Source organism: Orbicella franksi, chromosome 11 (assembly GCF_964199315.1).
Source record: "Orbicella franksi chromosome 11, jaOrbFran1.1, whole genome shotgun sequence".
NCBI classification, from domain to species: Eukaryota; Metazoa; Cnidaria; class Anthozoa; order Scleractinia; family Merulinidae; genus Orbicella; species Orbicella franksi.
In genome coordinates, this window is record NC_138155.1 from 4,661,719 (window position 1) to 4,686,931 (window position 25,213).

The 25,213-nt window shown below is 39.6% G+C and overlaps 1 protein-coding gene and 2 pseudogenes across 3 annotated transcripts; all 3 read right to left on the reverse strand.

Annotated features, from left to right (window-relative positions):
• Window positions 1–2,711: 2,711 nt before the first annotated feature.
• On the reverse strand, window positions 2,712–7,166 carry LOC145460466 (uncharacterized; annotated as a pseudogene).
• Window positions 7,167–11,255: 4,089 nt separating this feature from the next.
• On the reverse strand, window positions 11,256–13,287 carry LOC145460517 (uncharacterized; annotated as a pseudogene). The gene is made up of 3 exons (XR_014039859.1): window positions 13,162–13,287; window positions 12,657–12,808; window positions 11,256–11,905 (listed from the first exon to the last, which is right to left on the reverse strand). The product of XR_014039859.1 is annotated as an uncharacterized LOC145460517 (transcript).
• A 1,023-nt stretch (window positions 13,288–14,310) lies between these two features.
• Window positions 14,311–24,686, reverse strand: LOC145502821 (uncharacterized). Of its 2 annotated transcripts, XM_081482213.1 has the most exons (4): window positions 24,440–24,686; window positions 21,736–21,843; window positions 17,777–17,922; window positions 14,311–15,787 (listed from the first exon to the last, which is right to left on the reverse strand). In XM_081482213.1, the coding sequence occupies exons 1-4, from the start codon at window positions 24,510–24,512 to the stop codon at window positions 15,770–15,772; spliced, it is 345 nt and encodes a 114-aa protein (XP_081338339.1). In that variant the 5' UTR covers window positions 24,513–24,686; the 3' UTR covers window positions 14,311–15,769. The 2 variants fall into 2 exon arrangements, with proteins under 2 accessions (XP_081338339.1, XP_081338338.1); XM_081482212.1 differs by having other exon boundaries at window positions 14,311–17,922.
• Window positions 24,687–25,213: the final 527 nt, after the last annotated feature.

The following is a 25,213-nucleotide window of genomic DNA, read 5'->3' on the forward strand; positions in this document are numbered from 1 at the left end:
AGCGGTGATGTAGACTACAGAGCTCATTAACCACAGTTTAAATGCTTAAATTTCTAACGAAAACCCATTTTGTAAAAAGTCGTTCTTCCGAAAGCACATGATACGTCGTAATCAAATCGCTATGTTTTAGGATGTAAACTAACTTTTTAGCCTGATTGTAACAGGAAAAAGCTCCGTATCTGAACAATTTGAACGTCCGCCATTTTGGAAGCTATGTTGAAGGCTTGGGCGCGTAGCGTGACGTCACTGCGCACAGGGGAAAAACACCCGAATTTCAAGTACCACGTTTTCACTGAGATTGTCGTCAAATCGAATTATATATGGCACTGTAGAGCTTGAAATGTTACGTTTGTGCATAATTGAATCTTATGTTGGGGGATTAACTGAGTTCAACGAAACGTTCGAAATAAGTCTCACAGCTGGCAAATTATTTGTGACCATTTGTGTACATAAGCTTACATGTTATTTAGTTCTCTTGGTGCTCTCATTCTGCACACTTGACACAAACCCGCGACAGCGATCTCTAGGACTTCCCTTTGTAAACAAATCGTTTGAAAGAGAGGGTGCTATGTTATACATCTAGAAGTCGGTTGAGCTGCCTCTATGTCTGAACCAAAAAAATATAAACAGGATATATCGCAACCATTTCGCTGCTATGTGAGCCTTCCACGCACGCCACGACAAGATACGAAATAAATGAAATAAATCAAACAACACTTTCTTCCCACCGAGGCAATAGCTGTTTATTAGCTTCCTAGTGCCAAAATAATCAACATCTGCTGAATACAAAAGTATTATTCACCTGAAATTGTATTTTATTTACGGCTTCCTTGTTGCACTTCCCAGTTCGCACAACAATCGCATACACACCACGATGTATTTCCTCTTCGGCGCTCATCTTGACTCTCGCGAACATCGTCTTCCTCTGACTCTTAACTGTCTCGCAGAGGTTCAAAAGAATAAGGCTCGATCTCAGCCATAATGCAAGCTAAATGCAGGTTCGACACAAGATCGATTCTTCACAAATTTTTGTTGACATGAAAAAAATGCATGTGCGTGGTGACGTCACAACATGGCGGCGGGTACTCCTTTTATGGAAGTAAACGGAAGGTAAGATGTCCAAAATGGCGGACGTTCAATTTTGAAAAATGGCGACGGGTTTTGGACTCTTTTCGGCTCTTTCGAAAGGTAAAATTCACTTTTTCTTCCTTTTTGCTACAAATCTAAGCCATTTCAATAGTGTTAAGCTCCCATATAAAATACGACTGCTAGCCTTCCGTTCTCCTTTAAACCGGACGCGCTACATCGCTTGGAATCGAGACATCCTTAAGTGCTTTAAAGATATACGGTAACCTTAAGTTAATTTATTGCTTCGCTAATCGAAAGCGCGAAAACGTATTTGTCACAACCTGACCCTGAGGAACAGTTAACGTGTGTTAAGTCAATATCCACTGTGATTAAACTGACGAAAGGAAAGAAAACGGAACCGTCATGGTATGGCGGAAATAACTATTTCGAATTCCTACCTTAACTTACTTGACTTGACTTCATCTCCATGGCCACTCGTGGAATCACGGCTAGCAAACTATTTTCATCCAGAACAACTTGTCTTTAGCAGGTTTTCGCGAGCGCCTCTGACCACGTTCTTTAGACCCATCAACTGACATTCCTTCAGTCTAATTGGACCCTACATGCAAGTCTTACTTAACTTTACTCGGTTTGCTATATATTCTTCTTCCAATGTCTTTACGCTCCATTCGTAACACAGGTCCTGTCCACAGTATTGTTCAGTTGTATTTGGCAAATCAGTTTCAAGGAAGTAATGCCGTGGTTTTCGCTGCCGTAAAACGTGCATTTTTATGGTAATTGGTGTCCAACAGTAGCAATTAAATAATGACAGAATGAAAGATGCGAATGCAGCCATAACACTACTGGAAAAACGACCCGGCAAAAATTTCAGGCTATGGACGGGATTCGAACCCACGACCTTTGTGTTACCGGTGCAATGCTCTGCCAAGTGAGCCATCAAAGCCACATGAGATCGGTCGTGTGGGGGTTGGTCGTTCGTAATTTTCTCTAGACTCGAAGTAAGCCGTTTTTATTCAATTTCTTTTCCATGTTTGGAACTGTAACATTTCCGTGCATGTAATATTATGAAGGACACAAACGGACCAAAACGAAAAACACTTTACTCGAACTCGACACGATTACAACTGAACTTCAAGCCATAACAGAATACTAAATAAACTAAAGCACCGCGGGAACAGGTCCCTAGAGGCACGTGCTAATGCATATTATAACAGTGCAAACTGTTATATTTGCGCTTTTACGCAACGTCATATAATAATGTTGACGACTCCCAAGGAGCTTGAGATACCTGTGGTTGTACACAGTCATCCAATGAAAATATTTTAGAACCCAGGTTTCCCCTTCTAGTTGACCTCTGGCGTCCTGAGTATGTGACGTCTCGCCATGACGTCGCAAGATGACCTTTGGTGCTGTAAAGCGCACTCAAAATAATGAAATTAAACCGAAATAACATTCCGTTTTCTTTACTGGGTCTTATAAAAGCAATTGTTCTTCTAACAGATTAAAAACTTCTGTTCACTCTTACACTAACTGATGCCTTGAGTGTTTACTTGTGTATGTTAAAACCATTAAAACAATTCTGAAAGCAGTTTATAATGAAGTGAGCGGTTGCTAATAATTTTTTAGCGAACAAAAATATTTCCATATGGATAGGTCACATCTTTTAGCTGATTTGCCCCGTTTGTTCCACATGGATCATGGGTAGGCCAATTACCACTCGTGTCACTATCGAAGTAGTAGTAGTGACTGCCTCGGTTGAGACCCGGTCCCCTGTTGTATAAACGGAGGAAGTTCGGCACCACGCCAGCACACTGCTCGGAAACCTGTTTAACCACTCTACAAGTGATTGACCCCTCCTTCAGTTGCACCTAGCTGCCGGTGCCTTCCTTGCATGCGATCCAGTTGTTGATGTTGCTCTTGATCAGGAATTCTTTGCCAATGGTGCGCCACAAAGGAAAGTTCATGGCCTCGTAATGTGTCTCACTCAGTGGAACTGTTGTAGACACTCTAGTGTTAGCTGAACTGGCTGACCAGCTTGGACGCGGCGTGACAGCGTTTGCGTTACTTGTGAAACTTGAGTAAGCTGTGAAGGTGTAGCTCCAAACTAGTGTCCAGCCTCCACCATCCGTCTGTTGGTCGCAGTAGGCCTGGAATGCGTTACCATGAGAACCACCATCTGGGTCTATCCAATAGACGCCTGACACGACAGAAGGCACTTTGAGCTTAAGGTCTTGACAGTTCGTTACTGCGAGTTCTTTAGACAGTCCTATCAGTGCAGGGCAAATCACTCATTTAATCAAAGCTACTACCCAACCAATAATTAATCCAATAATCTGAAAACTGTAATAAAATTCTCTCATCTGATTTACTATCAACACACTCGACTGTAACCCAGGTAGGACAGTGTATGGGTCACATGTATAAGTGTAATTTTAGGTGCACTTTGTCACTGTGTTTTGGAGAAATATACTTGAAGTTCCTTGTGTTGCTTATTTTGGTCGAAAAGAAACTCAACGGAAATGTAGCTGTATGTTTAAAATGTTATTGTTCTGATCAATTGCTAACAGGACCTCGATTGGATTGGTCCAATTCTGTCTATAATCATACGCGTGATTAAACAAATCGGACCCCACTACGTGGTCTGATTTTCGAGGTAGTCACTCGTATTACATTACCATTCAACCACACATTAAGTAAACAGCCAACCAATCAATCAATCAATCAATCAATCAATCAATCAATCAATCAGTCAATCAAACAATGAATCAATCGATTTATCGATAACTAACTCTGCATCAATTTACCGTAGAAACAGTTATACAAACATTAAAAGTAAAGCTAGATTGAGTGAGGAGGAGAGAAAAGAATTTCACCAGTATACTTTCTCATTAGTCGTTCAGAAGGGATAGTAACAGTGTCGCCTCGTAGTTTAGCAGACAAAATTACAATCATCAAAAAATCTGAAGCCTTGTAAAAAAGGATTTGAGGCCGAGACTAGCAGATGGTATAACGAGATGCAAACTAAGTAGAGAAGTGCTTTGTACCAGTAACAAAATATATTTAAACCTTATATAAAATTATCTCGTGCATATTGAAGATTCTGCAGAGCCTGCAGCTCGTGTTCCCACAGCTTTTACGAGTTCTCCCAAACTTTCACGAGTGTTCCTATAACTCGATAGAAACACGGAGAACATGTTTTCTATTTCTTTTAGAAAACAACGCGGCGAAAAAAAAGAAAAACAGCTTGTTTACTTTGATCATCAAAATGTAAATTCTCTTTGCTCGCGCCATCATTACGTCAACAGCTCGTGCTAGTTCTGTGTTTCCATCCAGTTACAGAAACACGCTTTTTAACCAATCAGCGCGCGTATTTTTTTAGGGCTGTTTTCTAAGTTTACATGATACATGTGTTTGTTGGATTGATTGAGTGTGTTGCCTAACCTTGCCACATAATGGGTTCAGTCTGGTATGTTCCTTCCGTCAGTCGTTTGATAATCTCATTCACACATAACAGTGGAGACTTATGAAGATAAAGATTTCCGTCTGCGTCCATTTCCAGCACCTTGTATCTTTGCTTAGCCATCCCACTTATTAAGAAAGAAAAGAAGAAAATGTCTTAACATGTATTACGTTGTCCCAGTTAATAGTCGAGGTAGCCCTTGGGAACTCTAATTTCAGAATGATACATTGGATTTGCAAACAACTTATGCCAGAAAACAGTTTACGTTGAGAGAGGATCGCACTGGTGAGGGGATGGGGGGTTCTTTGGTACGGTTCACGAGCGGAAAAAATAGCGACTCACGGATCGCGGAAATCAAAATTTCATTTTCTCGATTCACGAAAATAAGCTAGTTAGGTACTCTTTTTAATAACCTGCTCTGACGCTAGAGAGAGTGTTTGAAGAAAGCAAATCGTGAAAGGCTAAGTAAAGTCTCCTTATTACAAATCGCATGCTTAAATCACCTTTGATAGACGACTCTAACCATTCGGAGTACTTGCGTCTCGAAATCACGAAGAATAGAGTAGTGAAATCACGAATATCGATTAGTAATTCTGCACCGGTAAGTTCTTCACTGGTCACACAGAACCTTCAGGTCACGCACCACGAAGAATAATTTCTTAAGTTCACGTTCCACGGAAAATAAAATCAGCTAATAATCACCCATCACGAGACAGAATATCCCTGTATGACCCTCCCCTAAATAAAAACGTCTTAAGTAAAAGTATAGCTTCGCTGTTTTTCTTTTGCGAATAACAACATACTTCAGTCCTCCCTCAGCAAGCTTAGCAAAGCAGTTTTGAACTAAAGAAAAACCAGAAGCTACTTTAGTCGGCTATCAGTTAGCAAAGCCTGATGTTGGATCGAGGTGCCATTCTCAAGGTTTGAATCGAGCTCGATTTCTGTCTTACCTGGCTGTTAAGAGGCTGCTGCCGAAGAAAAACAAAGTTAATATGGAGAAACATTTTGGAGATTTGCATCTGTAGAGCCTCACAAGTAATGTACAAATACTCATATTATATTCGTTAGCGAAACCAAGATCGACGCAAGTTATCCCAATGCTTCTTTTTTCTCTTCTTTTTTTTTTTTTTTTTTTTTTTAATTTAACTCGTTTTTGTTATGTCCCCCGTATTAGTAGGGGAGTTTTTCCCCAGCTAGGTGGTTGATGACATTCTTAATAAAGTTGGGTGGGTCGATTCAAAGTAATGTTGAACTTGTAGTTGTGATGCAGTTCATTTGAGGCGGAACTGAAAACAAGAGACTGAGGAGGATCTAGATCCTCTATTGCTGATAAGGAAGTCAGCCAGAATGTTCCTGAATGGTTGGCAATTTATGAACCAGTTTGGAGATTTATCCAATCAGACGGCGGCAAATTAAGATCCTGGTTGTCAAAGGGCAGACATGGAGTTTTTTTTATTATTCTTCACGTTACGTGCTTTTCTGGAGTCCGGCATTAATTTCTGATATAAGTACATATAAGTATTGTATTGTACTTGAACGTATGCAGCTAACAAGGGTACGTTTGTTTAGTTCATCCAAAAAAATTCACATTTTGTCTTTGTAACCTCAAATAAGCGTCTCCTGAAATACGGGAAGTATTTGCAAAACTACGCTGTTTTAATGGTAGTAGATCGATTCCTAACAGTATTCCTCAAATGCAAACGAGCTGAAAAGATAAATACAGCGGTATGGTTAAATCAGTGGATACTGAAAGAGGTTGACCTTTAGCTGGGAAGTACACCGTGTACTTATCGTGTATGCATTGCGAAAAAAGTTTTCGGAACAACTGGCAGTCCTTCTTTTAGTTAGAAGCAAAACCCTGAAATGAAAACTGACGCTGAAAAGACAGAGATTCGTTTGAAAATTGAAACTGACACACATGCTCGAGGAAAGGAAAAATTGTGATCCTCATATGCTTATGCTTGCGTTTGCATTTAATCTCTCGACAAGACTGTTTTCAGATCATGACGTATCTGAAAGATGAGACTTTTTGCGCTGCTTAGTGTAAACCGGCCGTTCTTAATTGCTATTAACTATATCGTAAACTAGTATGGACAGAGAATGAACTTAACGTGTCGTGTCAGACGAACCCTGATATAAATTGCAAGAGTATTTATGACTGGATTTGGGAACATATGCTGAAAAAAATTGCGTTCTTTTGCACTATGAGCTATGCGGTTGGATTTATCCAGTTTACGACTTCTAAAGGACCAAACATCAGTGCATGCAACCACTCAGAAAATAACATTTAGCCTTTGAAAACTGAGTGGGAAAGTTGACACTCAGAGAAAGTCAAATACAGACTTAAAATGAAGGATGGAATCAATATACCCACACTGATTTCCCGTAATTATAAAGCCGAATATTCATTGAATTTTAGCCGTTTTCCAAAAGACCAGAAGCTTCTTAAGTCGGCTATCAGTCAACAAATCCTGATGTGGGATCGAGATGCCATTCCCAAGGTTTAAATCGGGGAAAGTGCCGCTATTTATCAAATAAATGCAGCTCGATTTCTGTCTTACCTGGATATTAAGAAACTGCTGGAGAAGAAAAACACAGTTAAACCAATGTGAAGCATTTTGGAGATTTCCATCTGTAGAACCTCACAAATAACGTACAAATACTCAGATGGGTCGACTCAAAGCTACACTGAACTTGTAGTTGTGATCCCGCTTAGTTGGGGCGGAACTGAAAACAAGAGAGGAAGATGTAGATCTTCCTCTCTTGCTGATAAGGAAGTCGGCTAGAATGTTTCAGAATGGTTGGCATTTTAGGACTGTAATGAGACACTGCTATTGATGAACCAGTTTGGAGGTTTATCCAAGCAGAAGGTGGCAAATAACGATCCTGTCAAAGGGCAGACATGGAGTTTTGTCTCCTGATTCACGCTACGTGCTTTCCTGGAGCCATTAATTTGTGATTTAAGTATATACGTATTGTATTGCACTTGAACGTATGCAGCTAACAAGGGTACGTTTTCTTTGTTCATCCAAAACATTTCACACTAAGACGTTGCAACCTGTAAATTAACATCTCAGGCTCCTTAAATACGGGAAGTATTTGCAAAACAAGACTATTATAATGGTAACCTTTCCCTCGAGGAAGGGCGGATGTGACACAGGTCATTGTAATGGTGAATTTGGGTGGAACTGAAAACAAGAGAGGAAGATGTAGATCTTCCTTTCTTGCTGATACGGAAGTCAGCTAGAATGTTCCTGAATGGTTAGCATTTTAGGACTGTAATGAGACACCGCTATTGATGAACCAGTTTGGAGGTTTATCCAAGCAGAAGGTGGCAAATAACGATCCTGTCAAAGGGTAGACATGGAGTTTTGTCTCATGATTCACGCTACGTGCTTTCCTGGAGCCACTAATTTGTGATATACAAGTATTGTATTGCACTTGAACGTATGCAGCTAACAAGGGTACGTTTGCTTAGTTCATCCAAAAAAATTAGCACTAAGACGTTGCAACCTGTAAATTAGCGTATCAGGCTCCTGAAATACGGGAAGTGTTTGTAAAACTACACTGTTATAATGATAAACTTTCCTTCGAGGAAGGGCGGCTGTGACACAGGTCATTGTAATAGTGAATTGGGGCGGAACTGAAAACAAGAGAGTGGGATGTAGATCTTCCTCTCTTGCTTATACGGAAGTCGGTTAGAATGTTCCTGAATGGTTGGCATTTTAGGACTGTAATGAGACACCGCTATTGATGAACCAGTTTGGAGGTTTATCCAATCAGGCAGCGGTAAATAAAGATCCTGGATGTCAAAGGGCAGACATGGAGTTCTGTCTCATAATTCACGTTACGTGCTTTCCTGGTGCCATTTGTGATATAGGTGTGTATAAGTATTGTATTGCGCTTGAACGTATCAACAAAGGTACGTTTGCTTAGTTCATCCAAAAAAAATTTCACACTAAGACGTTGCAACCTTAAATTAGCGTCTCAGGTTCCTGAAATACGGAAAGCATTTGCAAAACTAGGATGTTATAATGGTAGCCTTTCTTTCGGGGAGGGACGGCTGTGACACGGGATAATATAATAATGAATTCCTGGCAGCATTCCTCAAATGCTAGCCTGCGAACGCAGACGTATTTCCGGCTGTCGCTTGTCTCCGCCGAAAATAAAGTTTTCGAACAACTGGCTGTCCTTCATTTCGTTGGAAGCGAAAAAACTGAAGGGAAAACTGAGGCTGAAAAGACGGAGATTCACTTGGAAACTGGAGATGACACACATGCTCGAGGGAAAGAAAAAATTGTGATTACTTATACATATATGCTTATGCTTGCATTTGTGTTTATTCCTTCGACAGCGATTATTCTTTCGACAAGACCGTTTTCATGGTGTGTCTGAAAGATGAGATGAGATTGTGTGCGCTGCTTATAAGTGTAAGCCGGCCGTTCTTAATTGCTATTTACTATATCGTATGCTAGTATAGAACCCTGATATTGAAATACAGTGGAAGCTCTCGTAAGCGGACACTTCCGGGACACAAAAAGGGTGTCCGTAACTGGGGCTGGCTGCTTACGAGAATAGCTCTCGTAAGCGGCCACTAGAGTTATAAGATTTGTATGTCCGCTTATGGGAGCATGCCAAGTTAACAACATTGAGAATGCAAAAAATACAGCACAACTCGTAAAAATATGCAACGATACTACACGCCAAAACAACTAATAAGATATATATATTCCCAATTTTCAAAACTGCGAGTTTTGCGCAGATATATTTGAAGGATAATAAACACAATAGCCTACATTTGACTTTGAAAATATGCTCGGATATTTGTCCTTGGACATTATCTGTTCCTCAAAACTCAGAGTTTTCCTCGAGCTACACTCTCGGAAAACTGTTCGCTTCTCGGAACACACAATGTCCGCGGACAAACATCCGAGCATATTTTCGCGCCAAATGGAGGCTATTACTTATATATCCAGCGTATTGAAGTATCACTCTGATTTCAATTCCAGTCGGTCGATTCAGTAAGAATCGAAGAACAACTGTTTCGCTGTTTCATGTTGCCTGAAGCTCACACATTGTCACTATATAAAACGACGTTTTATTTGACATTTGCAAAGTATAATTCTTGACTATGCCATGAATCCTGTTTAAACTTCTGTGTCTAAATATAATGACTTACATGAACCTGTTGCAGATGAAATATATGCGCGGGCTTAATGTCAACAAAACTGTAAATCATTTTGCATTGCTGTGAATCAAATGCAAGTCACAATAATCGGCTAATCGGCCGTGTGACAGAAATACTCTGTAACATCCAAAATACCGCACGGAGAAGAAAATAAATTATCTCCAAGTTCAAAGATTCAAGATCCTGAACCATTCGTTTTACGTTAATTTTGCACATGACGTTTTACATGTGCTAACCGTGGAAACGTTTGTGCTTCAGTCGGCTGCCAAATATCTTTATAAACGGAAGGCTTCTTTACTTTGGAGACGCCAGAAATAAGCATGCATTATTCGTCGGCAAAATTCGACTTCGAACCCCAATGAAGCGGGTAGGATTTGAAACCCACAAAGTTTGTCACAGCAACATTCAAAACACTCTGCCACCCCTCCCACCCAACAGATTTTTTTAGTACCGCCAAATTCTGGGTGGTCACGTGGCCAGCCGCAACCAGGCTCTTCCTCCTCAATGACAAGGGAGTAAAAGGCGAGAAAGCCTAGGAACGAGGTTGGGATTTGTACTAGCGGCCGTAAGATTATTCGCTCTCGATTTCTATTCTCTATTCTCCAATTGCCTATAATTCACTCTGTTTGTCCTCCGAATTTTGAATAAACTTTTGTTGTGAAATGCTCTTTGGAGGTCTGCATATTCCCAGGAGCATTTCACAACAATAGTTTATGGAAAATTTGGGGGGCAAACAGAGTAAATTGTGGGCAATTGGAAAATAGAGAATACGGGTTAGTTGACTCAGGTTGCGCCCTCGACAGCTATCACGCGATAGAAATCTCGAGCTTATAGTCTAATTGCTGCGTGTGGCAAAGACCACTTTTACCAAGAATGGAATCGCAAATTCGTGGTTGTATCGAAGAGTGGTGGTTATTCATGGCAGGTAAATCTTCTATAGCTCTTTTTGAACTGAGTTGCTTTAAGTTTCATGTTTAAGTTTAAATGCAATCGCCATGTCCATACTATTAGCTCTGACAAAGAGCCAAAGGGATAAAGGGGCTATGAAGATGGGGAGCTTGATACATGAAATCTTGTGGCCAAAAAATTAAGGAGGATTGCTATACAGGTTACCAGCCTTAAAGGTGAGTTTTGAATACTTGATTGGACTTTTTTTCGCTCAACATTTGGGGCTGCAGGGACAGTCGACTATGTACGTTCACTTTGGAACAGATTGGTGACTAGCTATCAACTTGAAATACCAAAAATAAAAGACATCATTGGCTCTAGGTGAATATAAAACCATGTTCATTTGCATTTTTTTAAAGAACGAACCTGCAAAAATCCTTAAAATGTAGAAAAATAGAAACTGGTATAAACTGAAATGATTTTTGAAAATCCCGATGTTTTCGCGCATGCATGAGCAGTAGATGCCTTGGAAAAGTGATCTATGTGAATACCTTTTCCCTTTTAACCCTCGCGTCTGCGTTTAGCCCTGAGCTATTTTAGCAAAATGAGAAATGGACGACGGAAAATTGCTTAGCGAATAAAGATATTTCCGTGTGGATTAGCCACACCGTTTAATTGATTTGGTTTGTTTGTTCCGCATGGATCACGAGTAGGCGAATTTATGTTTTTGTTACAATCAAAATAATAGTAGGCTTTAGTGGCGCGTAAGCCTGGTTCATAGTAATCAGACCCGCTCCCGAAGGACTCCGGTACTACACCAGTACACTGCTTGGAAACCCGTTTACCCAGTTTACAAGCGATTGAGCCCGCCTTCTGTTGTACCAAGCTGCCAGTACCCTCCTTGCATGCGATCCAGTTGTTGATGTTGCTCTTGATTAAGAAGTCCTTGCCAATAGGACGCCACAAAGTAAAATTCATGGCCTCGTAATGTGTCTCAGTGAGAGGAACTGTTGTGGACACTCGAGTGTTCGCTTGTTTCGCTGTTCAGCTTGGACGCGGCGTGACAGCATTTGCACCAGACCAGAAGTTCGTGTATTCGGTGGAGGTATTACTCCACACTAGTGTCCAGCCCCCACCGTCCGTCTGTTGGTCACAGTAGGCCTGGAATGTGTTACCATGGAAACCACCATCTGGGTCTATCCAATAGACCCCTGACAAGAGTGATGGTGCTTTCTGTTTTAGGTCCTTGCAGTTCAAGGCACAGGAGACTTTGCTTAGCCCTGTAATCAGGAAAAAGGCGAAAAGAAAATGAGAAAACCTTTCTGTTCTGCTCGTTTCTTTATCCTAAATAAGGGCTGATATGTTTACTGTAACCCAAATTCCGATTGAATTAGTGTCGCTAAATATAAACGTCATATATAAGCACCTCCCGACCCCCCCTCTCCCCCCCCGTAAAAAAACATGTCTCAAAATGAAATGAAAATCTCAAACGCCATTTGAAATAACAAAACATCTCTCGTATTGGGCCAACATAATGACTGGTCCCGAGGGGAACAGTGAATTTTGTTTCCCGAGAATCTCAATGTTTCCCGAGACGAAGCCGAGGGAAACATTGAGATTCGAGGGAAACAAAATTCACTGTTCCCAAAAAATTATTGAGTGTCACGGTATCGTACAGCATGTTCAAAGTTCTTACCGTTATCTTTTGGAGCGTCGTATTATCGTGCAATGTTCTCAAACTACTGAAAATTGCTCAAACGCAAAATCCCTTCCAAATACAAGCTACATGACGCTCCCTTTTAACGAAGCAAAATTCCTTTACATGCTACGTCTCTCTGAAATAGGCTTACTGAAAAAACCTTTTCAAAAATGGTTAAGATAATGGGCTTTATTACAGTTTTGTGCTATCGCAGTCTTTTATGTCGAAGAAAAATATCACTAAGCTTTACGGTCTACAGTTTGTTTTGTAAAATAATAAAAACGCTGCAAGGAAATGAGTCTCTTTAAGATAAAGTGAGGTAAATGATTTACCTATAGTACTCGGGTCTGCCACATGGTATGTTCCATTGATCAGCCGCTTGATAATCTCGTTCTTGCACAGCAGTGCAGCCTTGTAAAGGTAAAGATTGCCTTTTTCATCCTTGTCCAACACACACATTTTGTTGCTCCGTTCCCCCAGCCCTCTGATGGTTGAGATAAGAGAATTTAAAATGTTTTAGGGCCGTGAAATATTTATATGTCAGTCTTTTTTGGAGATTAAATACCTTATGTTCGATCGTTTAAATACTGAATACTGAATTTCAATCCTGATGGCTCGTTACTTTCTCGTATCTAGACTTACACATGAGAGCAATGAACCTAAAATGGTGAACTTGGGATGACATCTGATCGGCTTCAATTAATTCACTGAATATACTGCTGTAAGCGAAATCTACTGGAAGCGACCTTTTTCAGTGACGTCGCCGGGCTATCACTCCGCAGTCAGAAAGATATAAGAAAGTTGTTATAAGAAGTGGAAATGTTCAGTCTCACGTACCTTGTGACCGAGAGGCAGAAAATAAAGGCCAGTAGACTACGGAACAACATTGTTTTGACCGATTTTGATCAGCAATGGGAGAGCAATTTTTCCGCTTTAATTTCCTCCGTTCAATCGACTTTTTCTACGAGTTTTCTCGACCACAAAAATGTGTATTAATAAACGTAACAAGATAAAACTCGTGGATTTTATTATCAACCTCTTTCAATTACTCTCCAATGGTAGGCTTTGTAGAAATGTCAATTAAAAGCTATCAATGTCAAAACAATGATATTTTGACAGCTTTCTGTAGTTAATTTAAGTTCTATTACCCTTCCGGCGGTTTATCACCGATCTGTTATTGTATTGTCATTAAAATTGTCGTCCTAAATTAGTGCCTACCAACTGAATCGGATAATTTAATGTCAAATTGAAACTTGCGATTTAAACAGAAAAAGTCTGGATGAAATAAACCCTGGAACTTGCGCGCTTGTGTAGGTGTACTTCGGACTCTTGAAAAAGACTAAAGTTCTTACATTGTACTTTTATACGTGGCAGTGCGATTTACATTTTGCCCTACATGTGAGGTATCATGCAAGATATGAATTGACTCCACATGAGCGCATTACATCAGTATAATCTAAATGCTGTTACAAAAATGGTAATATTGCTAGAAATCGTCGCTTTTTGGAGTTAACATGGTAGGAGGAGGTATTGGCTTTCAAAAACCGTAAAATATATAGGAGCAAAAGCGCTGATGATGAGGCCATACCGGCGAGCTCTTTCCGGAATTTTACATTTTAAAACTCGCGTCCCACAAACGATAATAGATACACCACGTTCAAGTATTTTTGAGACAGTTTATCGTTCCATGCCTTTCAATAATCAGAGCCAATAGGTTTATACCTCGGATAGACGCTGAAGTCCGCATGCTAATAAGGCAAATATTAATTGTAAACAAAGATTAACCAATAATGAGGAGGTTCAATTCAACACAGAAAGCTTTATTACATATAATGATACATGTATCCTGTATTTCTTTTGCCGGCTCGAAAAATCAAACAAATTTTGATGTATCTCATCAACTGTACAAAGTCTGGACATTGAATCATCAGCAGAAAATTTCAGAAGCAAAAAGATCTGCTAGTGCGCGCGGTTCTGTCTTTTTTCTTCCAAATGCTTTAATTTGGATAAATTGGCAAATATCAAAAAAATTCTGGCTTGTAATAACTGGCACAAAAGCATATCGAAACTATGCTACTGTACAATTTTAAATAGGAACGTATTTTTGATTCTGTTCTTGTTACTACATGTACTGGTGAGAACTGAAAGCAGGAGGCTTTGTTCTTGGCTACAAGTTACAAACTCAGAACTTGGTTGCAAACACGGGAAGAGGTATCGCTTCCGAATCAGGGCAGTGGTGGGTTTCAGTCCTCGTTGCACAGAAATCCGCGACATTCTGCGCCCATGATACGAGTGGCATGCGGTTTACAAAACCGTTAAACGCATGCCCATATGGATTAATTTCAACATGGCGGAGAAAAGGCTAAAAGCCAGAGAAGATTATAAAGAGTTGAACAATCTTTCAATGTTCGTTGGATATATTTCAAAAAGAGGAGGGGTTCACAGTTGAAAGAGTGTAAAAGACAAGGGACCATTTGGCTGGTGTAGTCTAATGAAAGCTAAGTGTCAACGATCGGGGTTAAACCGAATAGGCTTATACAAAAACACTTCATTCATAGGAAGAATGCTCTTTGAAAGTAGACACAGATTTTAAAGAAGCTAGTTGATATCAAGTGATAGTTCACCTAAATTTTTATGTTTGCACATCATGACTCTCACCCGGGTTGCACAACTCCAATTTTTGTGGTGATTCACCACAAACTCTTAGAAGTGAACCATCGGATCAGATAAAAAGCGCATGGCCACACATGCGCAGAAGAGTGCAGCAGAGGCAGCCTCGTACCCAGCCCCGTCGGGACACTCATGCATGCAGGTGCGCAAATGACAAAAGCTAGATTGCTTGTCACTTATGGCCGGGTTAACATAGTGAGAATCAGGTTATTTTTGGCCCCCGAAACGTAACTCTATATATCTACTTTTATTACTGATTTCAACTTACCAATGTCAACGAATTGGCTTTATTGTTTATCAACATTACAAAGTCATGTAATCAAAGGGAAGTTGTTTTCTTTTGTCGAACAGAAACCGGACTTCACAAAATCATATCTGCCACATGTTAGAGAATTCAAGTAAATTTGTGAACACTAGCCGACTTGTGAAAGACTTGTCAACGTATTATACAGATCTAGAACAGATTCGTACCCAGTCGCTATTTACGTAATCCGGGCAGATCGAGAGAAGATTGGATACTAGGGTGGATTAAAGCGTGGGGGTGTCACGAGAAGAGTGCAAGGTTTCCCGCCTCTTCCCATAACTCTCTGCGCGCTCCACTCGGTCCAGACCGTTTTCTCTTTGAGAAAATCCAATCTAACCCGTAAATAGCGACTGGGTACGAGCTCGGGATCTAGGAGGCCTGTTCTTCTCCATATATGTAGATAATTCATTCAAATTAGAGTTGGTGAAGTTATTGAAGTGGTTTAAACGTCATGGCGTCATGATAAGGTAATCAGCGCACTTCATCGTGCTGTAAAAACAAGTAAAAAAAAAAATGTTAGAATAAAAAAAAGCAAATAAAAACTGTATGATCACCCTTCAGTAGTCTTTGTCAAGTTTTTTGTTATCAATTCTCTAACAAAGGAAGTCTACCCCACAAGATATCTTTAGCGATTCTTTCAAATGCCTGGCTCGATTTCCTAGCCGCGTTGCTAGTCCGGTTCATCAACACTCTTACATGATGCGAGTAGGGAAAGTAGATTTACAAAACGGCTGGAAATCGAGCCTTGTGAAATACAGGTAAAATGAACGCCATGGCGTTTGGGACTGGCTGACGTATTGAGCGTAAGTAATTCGTGATTACAAACGCATGCCACTGGACAGCCCCTAAAAAGTTTTCACTTCCGGAACTGATAGTATCAGAGCATCAACAGTAAATTCACTTTTTTTCCCTTTGAACAGATGGATGGCCACACATTAATATCATGGGAGGTCGGATTCTCGTCCCCAGAGCCTCCGTTTCGTTTGATAGCGTAAAACGAGTAGCACTGGAGGACTTACAACCGATCAAGGGGCAACGGCTACTGTTTGACCGTGTTCCATGCAGGCGGTCGGGCAGAGTTCTCCATGGCTGCTAACGGGGACAGGCCGGAACATGCCACACTACTGAGGACCTCCCAGGAGTTTGGGGGAACAAGCGAGCAGGATCATTTATTTCAAGGGAGCAAGGGATATTTTTGGGATTAATTCGGGGGGGGGGGTATGGGGGGAACAAAGGATATCCCTACTCTTAAAGGAAACTCTGACAAAAGATTTCAGGGAACAATAGAATTTATTAACAGGGACTGGCAAGGGAGAAAAAGTCAAATATTCAAGGGATCAAGGGAATATATGACTCCTTTTCCCCCTCCCTTGGGAGGCCCTCTCTGCTAGCTTTAAAAGCGCTCAATAAGAGACAAAAAAACAAGGTACACCAATCAATAAGAACAAGATATGCCACACACACAGTAAGCCACTGATCGACACTGATTCTCGTAGGTAGATATATCCGATTAAGAAACAGAAGGAACGTTAAATTCGGTTAGAATGTTTGTTCTGCGACTGGAAACAGCCTAAATCGACCGTTTTTGCAAATTAATGTTCGCCGAAATATCTCTGGTAGGTCGATACATAGGAGCGCAGGAGACAGCGTGGTCCAGTAGTTAGGGCGCCGGACTTGAAATCCGGAGATCGCGGGTTCAAGTCTCGCTCTGACCACTAATATAAGCTGAAATTGTCTCTCGGTAGACACCAGGTCAGCTCCTCGTTCACGCTGGTATTTTATTTTATTTTCATAAATACCTATGCCAGGCCCACAAAAAAAGGCCACATTTCAAAATGTGGTCTTAAATGTTAAAGTGCCACTATGATGAAATTCTCGATATCCATTTCTTTACATTTTCGTACATATTAGCTCTTTCCTAGACATCTTGCCAAATTTCAATTTTCTACGAACATTAAAACTCCTGGTTTTTGGACCTTAATTTCCGAGAATTTACGGCCGCCATTAATTTTCCTTGTTCCAAGTCTTGGTTGAAAATTTGAGAAAATGACGTCATTTCCTCAAAAATACCGCACTGGTTGAAATTATGATAACAATTAATGTAAAAAATTGCACGAATATATGAGCCAAAGTTTTTGTTACTCTTTATGCGAATTGCTGTGCTAATTGTTATTATAATTTCAACCCGTGTGGTATTTTTGAGAAAATGACGTCATTTTCTCAAATTCTCAACCAAGACTTGGAACAAGGAAAATTAATGGCGGCCGTAAATTCTCGGAAATAAAGGTCCAAACGACATTAGTTCTAATGTTCCTAATAGATTGAAATTTGGCAAGAAATCTAGGAAAGACCTATTGTGTGCGAAAATGTAAAAAAATGGGTATGGAGAATTTGATCATAGTGGCACTATAAGGAAAAAACATTTTCCCTGTAAACGGCCCAGCCCCGTGAAGAAAAAGAAGAAACATAATTTGTTACCTGATGCACAATCTCATGTATGTTACCAGTACAGGAGAGAGTTGCACATGTTCGACTACACGTATGCGCAACTTCAATGTCGCCACAGTTTCCTTTTTCCAGTTCACCCTCGCATGTTATGAAGTTGCTAGCATCGTAACACTTATCTGCATGAAAGTGGAAAGAAAAAAGAGCTAAGTTGTTACCCCGGTACGGTCTAAACGTACCGCTGCGTTACTTCGCTTAAAATTATTATCACTGCCATGCAAGTCTGGCTAGCGATGTCATCAGTAGAGGTATTGAACGGTCCCATTCAATTTAAAAGTGCTCGCAAAATTGGGCCTTTGCTCGAATTGCTCGTAAAAATTAGGTGAGTGCTCGCTCGCTCGTGCTCTCGAAATTTTTGCCACTGCTCGCATGCTCGGATTCTGGAGTCTGGTAGCATTTAGCTTCTTCTCGTGGAAAGAAACTGGCTTTAGATCTCCTTAAGCATTTATCCACTGACTTACGTGCAGCTAAGCGACGTAATTTGAAATCAAACAAGGCATACTGGTTGTTAGCGCAGTAAGCAGCTGAGATTGGCTGAGCCACGATAAGGTCCTAGCATGTTGCCTCTAGAGTTGTGTTTATTGTCCTAATTTGGAAGTGTCAGCCAGATTACTTGGCGCAAAACAACTTTTCCTTTTAATTGAAAAGAGAGATTCCAGCTAGCGGAAAATTTACGAAGTTCTCGCTGCTCGCCATCTGTATTTTCTGAAATGCTCGCTGCTCGCAAGACAAATTTGATCACTGCTCGTGTTCGCAAAAATAAACGCACTGTTCGTATGCTCGCAAATGCTCGCAAAGACCATTCGGTATCCCTATCAGTTTATGCCGAGTCAAGAGATTGATAATCTCTTGACCAGGTACAGTAACATGTGGACCGAATCTTCATTTCGAGCAAGGAGACCACCTCGAGGAAAGCTACGAAAGCTCTGGGACTTTCATCCAAATTTTAGATTGAAGATTTTAACTTTGTAATTTCATCTATTTTTAACCGATATTTAGAATTGTAAAGTTTTAGTCTTCTTTCGTGTATCAATTTTAATATCTTATGGAAGGAGTAATTATTATTTTTTGTTATTATTGAGAGCAGTATAAGAAATCACATTTAAAAAGTCGACCAAATTATACAAATTCCCAGTAAGTTTTCTTATTTCACAGCGAATTTCAGTCAGCTCTCGTAATTCCCATTTTGTATTCAAAATATGTATTTTTTTAATTGTACCAGACCAAGACCACTGATTTTATCTGCAAGCTTAATTTTTCATGGGGCTTTCTCTAGAAAACGGAAATTGTTGAATATCACCGCAGTTCTAATTTTGACATTTTCTCAAATATGAGCAGACAAACCATTACGTTTACATGAGTCTTTTAAGATATAAATTAATATTTTCACCATAATTAAACAGACAGCTTAAACAGATTACTTGCCATATATTTTTGGGAAGAAAGATAATTACATGTAAATACAGTAAGGTTCTGTTTGTTAACATGTCTTGGTTGGAATCTTTCCGCAATTATCTTTTTCAAAAAAAAATGCTTTCAATTTTCAGGGCCTAGCAAATTACCGTTTATCATGCAATCCTGAGATGGTTCTAAAATTTGAATCTGAGTATGAGACCGTTCAAATGAAAGCTGTAGAACACTGAGTATTTTAAAATGGATCGACCGTGATTATTCTGAATTAAGAAGATTACTTTTTGAATCGTAACAGCTGTTAATATCCCGGGGAAATGGTTTCCTTAATAAAAAACAACCTCAATATTTCTGTTTTACAATTTCCTAACAAACCGAATGTTTCTGCTAAATTCTCATCGCGACATGAAATCCTCATATATAGCTTAGCAAGCGTATGCCATTTCCCTAAACAAAAAAGGTTTTTCACGAAATAAATAGAATTTCAAGCTGTTCAATTAAGAAATTGTTGCATAGTTGCTTCAGTAGCACTTTGAAGCGTAACAGTTGATACTTAATTGCTTTTATTTATTTCTTTGCCTTAAAGCGGAGATGAAAACGCGAATTATCATTTTTACTTGAAATTTTCAGAAATTATCAATCACTCAGACAGAGTGGGGGATTACACAGGATAATGTAATTAATTTAAGAGAAAAAATAGACAGTTTGGGGGTGAAACATAATGAATTGTATTACTTATATTTGAAAGGTGTAATCCTGGAAATCTCGCAGGTGTACAGTTGTATCTTCTGTAACCAATATTGAAGGACAACATATGCAGAAACTTCGTGTTCAATCAAGGTTACACAATGAAACCAGAAGATTTTTGTTTTCCTCACATCAAAAAGGCTTTTAATGACGTCGACGCTTTCCGAACAGCGTATACAGTAAGCTGTTTAGTCACTATTCCGTTCTTGCTTACTTCCATCGTTGGAAACTTCATAATGTTGTTCTGTTTGTGGAAATGTCGTTCTTTGCATCCGCCATTTAAGGCACTTCTTCGAAACCTGGTACTCTCCGACCTTGGTGTTGGTTTAGTTGTGCAGCCTTTGTTCTTAGCGTCAAACTACATTGCGTTAACTAAGAACATGAACTCTTTTTGCGTCATTCAAGTGGTGTACAACACAATCGGGTACTTTATTGCAGCGGTTTCATTTGTAACCACGACTTCTATCGCTTTAGACAGATTTTTCGCCATCCAGCTGCGCATACGATACCGCCAATTTGCTACTTTGAGGAAGACATTCACTCTCCTCGCCTTTATTTGGGTTTTATGTGCCTTTTTGTCGACGGTGTGGATCTGGAATATAGCACTTCATAGAATTTTCAGAAACACACTCTTGATTTCATGTATCACTATCGCATGTGTCTCCTACATCCGGGTGTTCATGTTGGTGCGGCAATTTCAAGTCGGGCTCAATGCCAATCAAGTACAAGGAAACGCAGCATGCCATTTAGGACGTTACAAGAAAACAGTCACAAGCACAATTTACGTGTTTGTTTTTCTCCTCCTGTGCTATACGCCTTACCTGTGTTTGTCCGTAGCTGCTCGAAGATCTGAACAAAACGCTACGCTATCACTTTGGGTACATATTTCTTTGGTATTCGTCTTTGCCAATTCCTCATTTAACCCAGCATTGTATTGTTGGAGAATACCTGAAGTTCGCCAGATCGCCAGGGAAACCTTCGGCAAACTCTTTTGCAAGATATAGAGAGGCCAAGTAATCAGGAGACAATGAATTTAGGCGACTACACGAACTTTTTTCATTAGAAAGTAAATAATATGCAATCAACACTAGAACTTGCTGCAGTTATTCGAGCTGTGATACTGTGCCCGGTCTTAACACCGCACCGGAGAAACTTGAATACGGAGATTTCACTCCGAAAACGCATCAAATGTTTTCCGTCCTCACTACGCCGGAGGAATCTAAAAGACGCAACAAGCACGTCACCGGTCGTTTTGAATTTGAGTTTGAGGAAAACTTGGTCAAGGATATCACATGATTACCTTCACGCCATCGTTTTCGAAAACGGCCTTTTTCAAAAATGTTTTCCGTCCACACGTGAAACGAAAAGCCGACGTTTTCAAATTCCTCTGCTTCGAAGAGCGTTTTGGAAAAGCTCCGTTTTCATTACGGATCAGTGCCTAACCGGAAAAATAGAGCTGCATTTTGAAATTTCTCCTGCGGAATGTGGACGGGACCTGAATAAGAGGCGGTGGAATTGGAACGGTTGATCACTTTTTCTTTCCCATTTTCTCGGTACAGTATTTCGCCACTGTCACTGAAAAAGCCATAACAACAACAACAGTTTTTGTGGCTACGCTCACGTGTCGTAGCCACTTTGTTGCTGTTGTACATGTTGTTGTTGTTGTTGTTGTTGTTTTCATCTAAATGTCTTCAAGAATAATTTTTTACACTATGTACATTCCTTGAGGTTGAAACTCCTCGACATCAATCATAAGTTATTCGTTTTGAACTTACCACAGCGCCCACAAGTTTTACGGCATTTTGCATTCCAAGGATATTCATCACAATTTCCACCTGCTTTCTCCTCTATGCATATAATCTCTTCCACTAGGTCCTGACAGACTGAAAATAAAACCACCACAACATCAACAACGATCAAATGCGGATAAAGAACGTGCGTTATACACATTCTCTCACAAATCTTAACAACGTAACAGAAGTCTCTATCCGCTGTGTGCACTTAAGGTGGCTCCATAGGCTAATCATTTATCACGTTGTGCGCGCTAGTGTCATACTTTGAATCAGCTGTTTTTGCATTCGTTTTTACACCCAGTCCTTTCAAACTAATCAAATGTAATAAGCAATGATGATATGTTGATTTACTATCATCTCTCTTAAAATCTTGGCTTTTAATGTTGAATTATAAATGCCCGAAGGAATGCGTTGTTTACCGTTTTTATGGCTCTATTTGTAATTTTCTTGAATTGCCTCGGTGAAATTTTCCAAAATTTTTACAGCACATTGAATACGGCGGGATACGAATTCTAAACACAAAAAAGTAGGGTTTTTACTGGCAGTTTGTTTTAGATTTTTGCAAATTTATGTCTTTTACCGTTGCGAAAAAAGAAAAACTGGTCAGGTAGATTTCGCTGAAAAAAGAGTTGCAACTAAAGTAAAATATTTATTACCAGTCTGCTAAATTTTACGGAGTTTCACTCTAGGAAACGCGAGAAAATTCATTGTCAGTTTTGCTTTTTGTGCTCATGTTGACGTCATAAAATATCGAAAAACACTGACGTTTTCCGTTGGGCGTGCGCAGATTACTTGAGCTTTCGTCCTAAGTGCGCGTGCGATCGTAAAACTATGGGGAGCCACTTAATGGTAAACATTTTTTTTTCTTTTTGGCGTGTACCCGAGGCCAAGTTTACTGTTATGTGGGGATGCATGAAAATTTTGCACATGTTTATGAATTTGTCAGTGATCGAATTTGCACGGAAAACTAGTGTTTAGCAAAAGATGGCTGCTGTGCACGAACAGATATATTTTAATTGTGAGACATATTTCCAGTATGCTGCTATTTAATTTCTATTTTATGACTATTTGTTTTTTTTTGGCAGATAAAAGAGGGATGACTTGACATCCACCTCAAGATTCAGTAGTCTTATTAGATCGTATCCATTTGGTCACTTGTAAACATGACCTAACTGCATATATCATTTCTAATGGCCGGATCTGAACACTTGTAAAAACTAAGGAAAGAAGTATTCAAAGTGGATTCCCGAAAAAAGTGTCAGTGTTTAACTGGCAAACGCATGCAAAATTTTGCCCATGTCTCGGCGGACTGAAAAAAGGAAGCGATATCGTTATGTGTTCTCAATGGTATAAATGTCGTTACTAATCTTTTTTTAGTGGCTCGAAGTGATTTCGCGTTGCCTAGCTACCAAAAATGAACTCAATAGAAATGTGCTGCCCTTGTTAACTATTAAAAATGAGTTTTTGTATTGTAGTTTAGCGGAGTTCCTAGTCTCAGAGAATGTCACAAAGCTTTCTTTACGATTTTAAACTTTGAAATCATATCAGTGACTTGATTAACATCGTTAATTATATGCGGGAGCAGGTTATTGTGTAAAATCTCATCAGTATTCAAGATGTTGCTTGGCCTAAATGGTTCGTTAAAAAAGTCAAATTAAAACGGGGTATTTAGAAAGATATTGCCTGTTAAGAGACGGAGTACCCATGGTCACTGTGTTATGAATAGAAACGTGAACTTAAATAGTTAGAATATGGGTTAGTGAATAGCCAAGCAGTCGTATACCCCATGATATCTGACCGAGCAAGCAGCACTTTCTGAAAACTAAGTAAATATTGCTCTAGGTTTTTAATTAACTTTGCATTAAAATTCTATCAGTAATGTATCGTTGAAATATCAGGATATGTGGGGAAACTTAGGGACGAATAGAAAAGTTTTGTAACTTTTAACAGAATAAATAAACTCTGTAAATACTGAGAGGGAAATATTAATATATCCTCGGCCTAATTAGGAATAATCTCCGCCAACCTCTTGTGTTCGAGTGACAGTTCCATGGACATGCATGACTGGTGTTTTCATCCCAAACACTGATCAAAAAATTAACAATTGCCGGGATTTCAGACACGATTCGCCCAGTCGGTGATGATCGATAATCTAGAAAACTTGTTATTATAAATATCTAATATTGATGCCCTGATTTGCGCCTTTGTCCGTAATTAAACGATCGCAATCTGCTCCTCTTCAGGGTTAACTTGGCTCACCATGGCTTTTAATTTTGGCATTAGAATAATTAAATTTCTAAGATTTAGGGCCATAAAAAGCAAAACCCGGCCTCTGCTATCTGCCTTAGCCTGCCTTGGAATTCGATGAACGTTACTGATACTAACCCAGATCACAGGTGTGTGATAAAAGAGAATGGCTGACTGTAGCATATCGTCTGGCCTGACATTTCAGCAGACCGCAAAGGACATTAACTAGCTCTTTATAAATAGAGACAAAACTCTGTGCATGAACAACTACTTATTTCTAATCTCTCGACGTTGTACAGTAGAATTGGAAATTATTAAATTGAGAAATAAAAGGCATCTTAAGAAACTTTGATCAGTTGAGTCATCATTTTAAGGTGAAACCAACGTTGAAGGAACCTTCCCTATCAACACTTTTAAAATTTCTACCTACAATACGTACCAATATCGCCGTTAACGAGTAAAGCTCCATGGATTACCAGTATACACACAAAAAAAACCTGTGCCTTTCGCATGATGAAATAACTTAGGTGTACGTTTCTATTGTTGTCCGAAGCGAGATCAAGCTTCACAGTTCGTGTTTAGGATGCTACTGTTCAACTCCCCCGTGGCCCGTCAACATTAGAATAATAAGAAATATTCACAAAAAAGATTTAATCCCAGCTTGGATCAAATATTTCATTATTCCATTTGCATGCTAGAGGGCCTTAAAACTCGTCGCATTGTCATTTTAAATGACAGCTGTCAAATTATGTTAGCTTTGTGTGTAAATAAAATCAAGTTTAAGCTTATTTCTAGCGGAATCGAAGAGAATATGAAGAAATTAATTTCAAAAAAGGAAATCAGATTTATCAGTCCGATTTACGGAAATTAATTATCCTTAGTGGATTGCTAATTGCTGGTTACTCTCGAATTTTTTAACCACCGCCAAAAGTTGAACTTATTTAGCGCGTAGATTAATATAATCGGGCACAAATGATAGCAGCGACTTAAAAAAGGTAAAAAAAAGAACTGATTTTTTAAACTTTGATATTGTTATACAGCGATAAGGAATGGGTCAGTTAGGTACTACGTGTTGTCATGCCACGGGATGTCCATTTTTTGTGGGGGGTTGGGGGGGGCGGGGAAGGCAATTTCCAATACATTCCTGCACAGAAAAAACTGTTAAAAAAATCATGTTATGGACAGTCACGGGAAAAAACATCGAGCAAGTGCT